At 55.1% G+C, this 7796-nt stretch overlaps 1 protein-coding gene and 3 pseudogenes across 1 annotated transcript, besides 4 other annotated features; all 4 read left to right on the top strand.

Annotated features, from left to right (window-relative positions):
* Positions 1-2692, top strand: Tc00.1047053510461.11 (annotated as a pseudogene; the record flags this gene model as incomplete).
* Positions 1-6017: a sequence feature (areas not merged during assembly with more than two copies in the genome that could not be assigned to a particular haplotype).
* Positions 3175-5373, top strand: Tc00.1047053510461.20 (annotated as a pseudogene).
* Positions 6018-7796: a sequence feature (areas merged during assembly that could not be assigned to a particular haplotype. This can correspond to areas where the two haplotypes were merged or to regions with more than two copies in the genome that were merged during assembly.).
* Positions 6059-6082: a microsatellite.
* Tc00.1047053510461.25 lies at positions 6680-6940 on the top strand (annotated as a pseudogene).
* On the top strand, positions 7146-7796 carry Tc00.1047053510461.30 (mucin-associated surface protein (MASP), putative; the record flags this gene model as incomplete). The annotated part of the gene is made up of 1 exon (XM_800225.1): positions 7146-7796. A coding segment is annotated over one exon (651 nt), but the record flags the coding sequence as incomplete, so codon positions are not given.
* Positions 7646-7763: a sequence feature (CT-rich).

Consider the following 7796-nt stretch of genomic DNA (forward strand, 5'->3'; position numbering starts at 1 on the left):
TGTTCTTTCTTCTTCATGGAGGAGACGAATCCGTTCTTTGATTGAAGTACGAATGCCTTGTTGCAGCTCTTGTTGGCCGCTGGTGGCTTTGGTGTTTATTCTAATCAATGGCTCTCACTGGCGATTCCACGGCCGAATATCGACGGGTGTCGTCGTTTTTGGTCCACGTTGCTTGGCCCAACAATAAATTATTTGTGCAGCTGGACAAGGAATTTCCAGTGGGCGTGGACCATGTTTTGCAGAATATGCCCACAACGGCTGCTGACCGTGCTGGTGGTTGTTGCGTCCTGCATGACTCTGACAACGTTCTTGCGGATTTCACTATGTTGCGTGCAAATGATGTTACATCTGTGCCTCGTCGTGTGGCAGAGGCCTGAACCAACGGGGGGTAGAGTGTTGTGATGAATTCGAGCACCGACAACCCTCGTGTTGCTCATCGTTGTGCTCGTTTTCACTGCGGTCCTCGACGTGGGGAACATTTTATTATTGTGTGCGGTATGGGGATCACACATCCGCTGGCGTATCGCAGTGTGGCGGTATTTGGTCAAAGGACCCTGTGGAATAGTTTGTGAGGACGAGGGATGATGGCAGGACTGTCATGCCCGCACAGACGGAGACGAGAATGGGATTTTTGATGTGCCCTGCAACACTGCGCTCGATTGCGCCATTGGATGCGTGCAGAGCAGGTGGCTCTCCGGTGTCTGTTGGCTTCACGGCCAACCCGCTGGCCCCCTCTGAAGGGCATTCAAGAGCATTCGTTCTCTGAGGGAGTTTCTGCTGTGTGGTCCGCACACTGCAGTGCCCGCTCCATTGGGCTTTTTCTTCGGTGAGAGGATGGTCTGTTGCACTTCTTGGACTCCTGTGGTGAGGGGAGGGTCGTGGGGCAGCATTCCCACCGTTTCGGTGTTGGCGCACCGCGTACTTGTGGCCGCGTTACGCAGGAGGCACAATCATCTGTAGCATGATGAAAGCGACGTGTTCTTGACCCTTGCCAGCAATGGACGGTCTTCCTGTTATGTTGTTCGGGTGTTTCTGGAGGACAACGAGCTTGCAAATGGTTACGAGGGATGTGTGGCTGCAGGGATTGAGTGCCGCTTTGGTTTTTTCTGACGGGCTGTGTCGAGGAATTACAGGCGCTTGCAGATGTTGTTGCCGGTGTGAGGGCAGGTGTTTCAGCCACCCGAAGCGTGGCTGTTGGGAAGACGAGTTTCACTCTTGCAGCTGAGGCAGGCATCGACGAGGCGAATGTGCGGGCCCACCACCCTACTTTCTGTACTGTTTTGCCGCGACGACTGGATCTGATTGCCAGCCACGTTGGGCCATCGCCATGTGGCCGCAACGTTGCCTCGAAGAGGTCGAGAGGCCGCAGGGCACGGCGTTTGTATTCATCCGTGGAAGTGTCACGGGGTGAGAAATGCGGGCCTTTCGGCATCTGACATCTCGCTGCCTTTTGACGCCACATTTGCTGAGTCTGTGGGTACTGTATGACGCTTCTGCCTTTTACTGGATGTTTGGAGCTGCTGAGATGTGGAGGGTATTTGCTGCACCTTCCTTTGGTATCTTTGTCGCACGCCGTGTTCGAGATGGTTTTCTATTGCTGCACTGCATGGGGTACTGCAAGGCACTGCTTTATGCCATGCGGTGGAAATATTTAGCGTCATTGAGGTGCCCCCAGAGGGTGGGAGTGGCGATCCTCCGGCGCGGGTGATCGTTGACGGGTTCACACGCCCCTTTGGACTTGCTGTCCCTTTGTTGTGCGTTCATGGACTGACCGCGGATATTGCTGAATATATTCAGGCCGCTGCAGTGCTCCATGCATTCAAGGTGTTGTCCTCCGCGCCGTCAACCTCGGCAGCTGACCGACCGGTGTCTTTGAAGGTTTCGGGAGCAGGATCAGTTCAATTTGTTTTGCTGCTGGAGTCAATTCCTCCATTTCTGTCAGCTAGACACGCCCACACCGTCACTTTGCTTTTTTCCTTTCAATGGGAGGAAAGGGTGTTGACTAGCCTCGAGAGACAGTGGCTCTTTTTGTTGCATCGCTGAGTGATCGTTCAGCGGCAGTCGATGCATCAGCCCTTCCTGAGGGTCGGCGACAGACACTCTGTGGCCGAGACTATTTGGATGGGAGTTCACAGGGCGGAATCCGCGCTTTATTCCCGTGCTTATGCCGACGGAATGTAAGTATTTGTCCCTTCTTGTGATGCCTCGGATGTGCCGTGAAGCTACATTGAGGAGAGCACGAGGCGTTAGTGTCCGTGTTATTTTTTTGGGCGCCACTGCTCTTTTTGGGTGTGTGATCCGAATGTGTGGTGGGTCGGTTGAGGGGGAGGACGTGGATGGGCCGCGCCTACCCGACTGCTGTGCCTTATTTTGCTGAACGCCCTGACCGAATTGCTGCTCTCCTTTTGCTTGCTTTACCGGGCCTGGCGACCTCTTGAGGAGCGGTGCGACGGCGTGGACTGTCGGGCTGCTGAGGAGGCCGTGGCTGCGCGGGATGTCCTGCGGAATTTTTCTGCGTTTCGGGACTACTGTAGAGAAGAGGACATTTCATGCCTCCTCCACTTCCAGGAGAGTCAATGGAGGGATCACGGTTGTGGGATCTCACTTCACGAGAGCCTGCGCCCGTTGGTCGCGTCGACGGTGCGCTCTGTGTGTCTTCGATCCCTGCCGGAGCATCCCGCTGTTTTTGTTCCGGTGAACGGGAAAATCCACCGACACGCCGAGCGGGTTGCGGGGATGTTGCGGCGAGGAACGCTTTAATAGAGGCCCTGCAGTGAGGGAGCGCTGCTTGCAAGGATCCCGCAGCACTTGGGATTTTTCTTGCACTTACTTTCTGCTGGCTGTCTGTTGGTTGGTGCTGTTTGCCGGAGGGTGTATTGGCCCGTGCGCAAACGTCAGTGTCTCTGCTTCTGCCTGCGGCCTCACAGTGCTTGAGCCGTTGTTGACGGGGAGAGTAATTACTGTAGCGGTTACGACGACGCTGGTGTGTTACACTGTGGATGGCGGCGCCACCCTTTCTTCTGCCACGCTCTGTTTTGGTGCTTTTTAAATTTTAATTTGATTTCCTGCGCGCAAACACACTCAAACTGGGAAGGAAAACAAACGCCAATCGATACAGTGAAGTTCGAAGGCACTGAAGAACCAACAACAGCACACACACAAACACATATTTATATGCTCTCACGTGTTGCGGCAGTCAAGGCACCCCGCACACACAACCGTCGCCGCGTGACCGGATCCAGCGGAAGGAGGAGGGAAGGAGGAGAGAGTGAGCCGCAGAGGCCCAACATGTCCCGGCGTGTGTTTACTTCCGCGGTGTTGCCTTTTTTCTTTTTGTGACGTTGCGTTGCGGTACTTGTGGAGCCACGCCTGCAAAGGAGAATGATGGCAAGAATGATTTAAGAAGTGTTCAGGAGCCGGAGAGGGTCGATCTATTTTTTCCACAGACGAAGGTGTTGCAGCCGAGGGATGAGGTTGTTCCAGGTACGACGAGGGATTCATTTGTTTTACCCTTTCTCGTCAGTGCTGGTGGAGTGGTGGCTGCTTTTGCCGAGGGTCAAATGGATGCCGAATATCAAGGTGGTCAATTAACTAAGCCCTTTTCTTCCGATGTTGTTGCGGGGTGCATTGACTCTGCGTGGCATTGTTCCACTCTTGTTGGTGAGGCCAATAAAAGATACACGGAGGGCACACACTGTGCTTGGTGCAGCGGAGGGAAAGGAGGGTCTGGGTGTTGTGCACCACTCCACAACAGTCACGAAGGGCCACGGAGCGTTTCTTCTTGCGGGAGGCTCGGATGTGTCCTACGAAGGTGGGTGTTGGAGAGAGGGCGGCTTGGAGCTGCAACTGGTTGTGGGCGATGTCACGAATCCCACGGGTGGCAAGCGGAGTGGACGGATCGAATGGGGCGGCCCCAAACACTCTCGAAGCTGATCTCTTCTGCTTCTCACGAAGGTGAACGGACGGAGTTCATTGCTTCTGGTGGCGCAGGTGTTGTGATGGAGGATGGCACCTTCCTGTTTCCTCTGATGGCGGTGAATGAGGCAGAATACGTTTGCTCCATGACCATTTACTCGACGGACAACGGCAGTAACTGGGCGCTCTCTGAGGGTATGTCCCCTGCGGAATGTCTTGACCCCGCGTCAGCGAGTGGGAGGGATCACTTCCCATGATTGTTGACTGCGAGAATGGCCGGAGGGTGTACGAGTCGCGTGACATGGGGACAGCGTGGACGGAGGCCATCGGGAAGCTTTTAGGCGTGTGGGTCAACTCAGGATCGGGAGCCTCTCAGAAAGAAAGCCTGCGTGTGGATGCCCCCATCACTGCGGCCATTGAGGGAAGGAAGGTCATGCTGTGCACTCAGAGAGTGCACGCCTCGGTGGAGAATAGGGCCAATCCGCTTTACGTTTGGGTCACGGCCAACAACCGCTCGTTTTGTGTTGGGCCGGTTGCCATGAGGGATGGTATGAATTGGTTGTTCACCAGCAACCTGCTGCACTCGGACGGGGATTTGCATCTTTTACAACGGAGGGGCAACGGTGAGGGCCGTGCCATTTCACTTTCCCGCCTGACGGAGGAAGTGAGTGCAATCAAGTCTGTCCTCAGTGCTGGGGTGCAAAAGGACGCCTTCTTCTCCAGCGTGTCAATACCCACGGCGGGTCTGGTGGCAGTTTTGTCCGATGCGGCCAGTGATGGCACGCGGATCGACGAGTACCGTTGCCTGCATGCGACGGTGACAAGTGCAGTGAAGGACTGCGATGGATTCCGATTCACGGGACTTGAGTCCAGGGCAATATGGCCCGTGAACACTCGGGATGATAACGTGCGTCATGTATTCTTGAGCCACCACTTCACACTTGTGGCATCGGTGACCATCGAAGAGGCCCCGAGTGGGAACACTCCTCCACTGACTGCGGTGCTGGCGAACACTGCGTCCAATCGTACCATGGGACTGTCGTGCGGCCACAATAAGAATCGGGAGACGGCGTTCGAAGGGACGAAAACAACACGGAGGAGCACTTGGGAGCCGAAGAAAGAGTACCAGGCGGTACTTATGCTGCAAGGCAACAAGGCCTCTGTGCACGTTGACGGTCTGTTGCTGGCGGAATAGGAAGAGGTGCCGTTAACATGCCAGAAGCCACCTGAGGTCCTGAGGTTTTGCTTTGGCGCGTGCTGTGGGCATTAATCCCCTGTGACGGTGAATGACGTCTTTCTGTACAGCCGCCCACTGAACTCCACTGCGATGCGTGCACCCAAGGACAGCGTCCCCCGCTCCGACGAGTGAAGCGGCTCCGACACCACCCGAGAAGATTCGAGTATTTGACAGCGTCAGGGAGCACATTGCTGGGAATATTACCGAAGAGAAATGAATGAGCACCACGCCCTGGACACGAATTCCCATTACAAATAGTCACCTCGCAGGGTGTGGAGCGGCGTGAGTCCCGACGACCGCCTCGCCTCTCCCAACGACGTGGAATTGACACTGCGTGATTTAGGCGCTAACAACACCGTGCGTGTGTGCGTGTCTTGTGCGTTGCTGCTTCTACTGGGGTTGTATTTGGGTGGTGGCAGCTTTCTGAGCCACGGAGTGCGGATCTGCGACGCCTCACGGAGAATACGTGCCGCACTGCCCATCCTTTTTCACTTATCTTTTATTTCTTTAATTTTTTTACTTTTAAATGTCTTTTTAATGCAGTTCAGCTGGAGCAGTAAGTACTGTTGTTTTTTCTTTGCGTAATGTTCGGCTGCTGCACACTGTAATGAGCGACGTGTTTCCCGCTCTTGTTTGCTTTTGTTTTTGCCCACACGCGGTGCCGGCCCTTCGGCTGCGCGTCCCACGGACTGCACGAAAGGAGGATTGGAGAGACAGGCCGGATGCCGCATGAAATGTGAGGGATGTTGTGTGGGCTGGTGGAAGAGTACGATCTTTTTTCTTCTTACTTTCCGTTTCTTGTGCGGGCAATATGTATGCACCCGGTTGTCATTTGCTTCTAGGCACATGAAATAAAAGTCCTGCCTGGAGAAGTTTTTTATTCTGTGAGTTCTGGTGGACTCACAAATTTATTTATTTATTTATTTATTTTGCAAATACCTGTGGTTTGTTTTTTGTTTGTGCCGTGTTTACCGTCAGTGCCTTTCACAGTGTCTCGTTGAGTGTCCCTCTGTTGGCTGTGCTGTTGACATCCCCTCGTCCCCTTTTTTTATCTTTTTTCCTGCTGGAGGCACCGATGGTCCGCGACGACGATTATTTGTGCTCCCCTTTGCGATGGCAGGAGGGTGACTGGGCGGCGACCTGCTGAGTTCACATGGAGGGTTTGCGTCATGCCTCACTGTGAGTGTCGGACGCCAATCCGCCGGGGAAGAGAGAAGTGAATGACCGCCGTATACACTTGTATGTGCCCGTCCCTCTCTTTGAGGCCGCGTGTTTGCTGTTCGCATGGCTCTATCCTGCGGTGCGACGTCGATGGCACGGCTATTGTGTGTCTTCTTGTGTATGTGCTGTGCAGCGGGCTTCTCTTCCACATGACACCGCCCTTGTGTGCGGGACAGTGAAGGGAGTGGAGATTTGTGCGGGAGTGAGGGTGGCCGTTGTTTCCGTACATTTGGATCTTCAGACACGTGGCACTACTCGGCCGCCTCTCGCAGTCCCCAGGCCGTGGATTGAGAGAATGTGAGGGTCTGCTTCATGTACAAGGAGGACAACAAGATGCAGTGCATGACGGCCAACCTGACTGGTGTGTGGTTGCGGCGCATGGAGCACGTGCGCCAGTACGCGTTGGGCGTTGCGCTCATGATTGGGGAGGAGGGGCGGCACGACGTTGCGGCGCAGCGGGAGCGCATGACGGACTGCCTGTGCTGGGAGGGGCGCGTGTTGGAGTGAGCGTGGCGTGCCTGTGAGGGACTGAGGAGAGAGGGAATAACAGTAGTGGTGACTGTGGGAGTGTGAGGAACGGTGCACGGGCGAGGAGCGCCCCTCTTTTTTTTGATTGTTGTTGAGCCGCGCCCACCTAATTGTTGTTGTTGTGGTGTGTGACTCTCATTGCTGGATGGGACGGTGCGTGGTTGTGTGACTTGTCTCTCTTTTTGCTTTTTGCGTTGACGGGGAGTTAGTTTGTGCTGAAGGCTGCACGCAAGTGACAGGAGTGATGGCGATGATGATGACCGGCCGTGTGCTGCTGGTGTGTGCCCTCTGCGTGCTGTGGTGCGTTGCCGGCGGTGTTTATGCGAGGGACGTTGACACCAACGCACTGGGTGGCTGCATGGCGTCGGGAGTGTTGGGTGAGAATGGATCCCACATGCCTGACGGATGCAATAAAACTGCGATTACGGTGCCTTTGCGGTCGGTACTGCCCATTACTGCCGTCGAAGCCTCGGCTGGAAAAGGTGATGCTCTCGCACCAAAGAACAATTCGAATTCAAGTAAGACTTCCGACGCTGGTGCCTCTGCTGGTGATGGTTCTGGTGGTGCTACTGGTGCTTCTGGTGGACCTGTTCCTGGCTCTGCTGGTGCTTCTGGTTCTGGTTCTGCTGGCGCTGCCGAGGCTTCTGGTGGCAGTGGAACTTCTACTGGAGGTTCTGGTTCTGGAGGCGGTGGAGGAGGTGGTTCTGCTGGACCTTCTGCTGGCGGTCAAGGCAACGGTGGCATTTCTCCTGCTTCTTCTGGTCCTGCTGTTGCTCCCTCAGATCCCCCTGCCGGTTTTCCTTCTGCTCCTGGTGCTCCTCCTCCTCCCGCTCCTCCTTCAGGTCCTGCTCCTGCTGCTCCTGGTGCTGATTCTTTAGCTGACAGAATTGGTGGT

The sequence above is a fragment of the Trypanosoma cruzi genome, genomic scaffold (assembly GCF_000209065.1).
Source record: "Trypanosoma cruzi strain CL Brener 1047053516759 genomic scaffold, whole genome shotgun sequence".
NCBI classification, from domain to species: Eukaryota; Euglenozoa; class Kinetoplastea; order Trypanosomatida; family Trypanosomatidae; genus Trypanosoma; species Trypanosoma cruzi.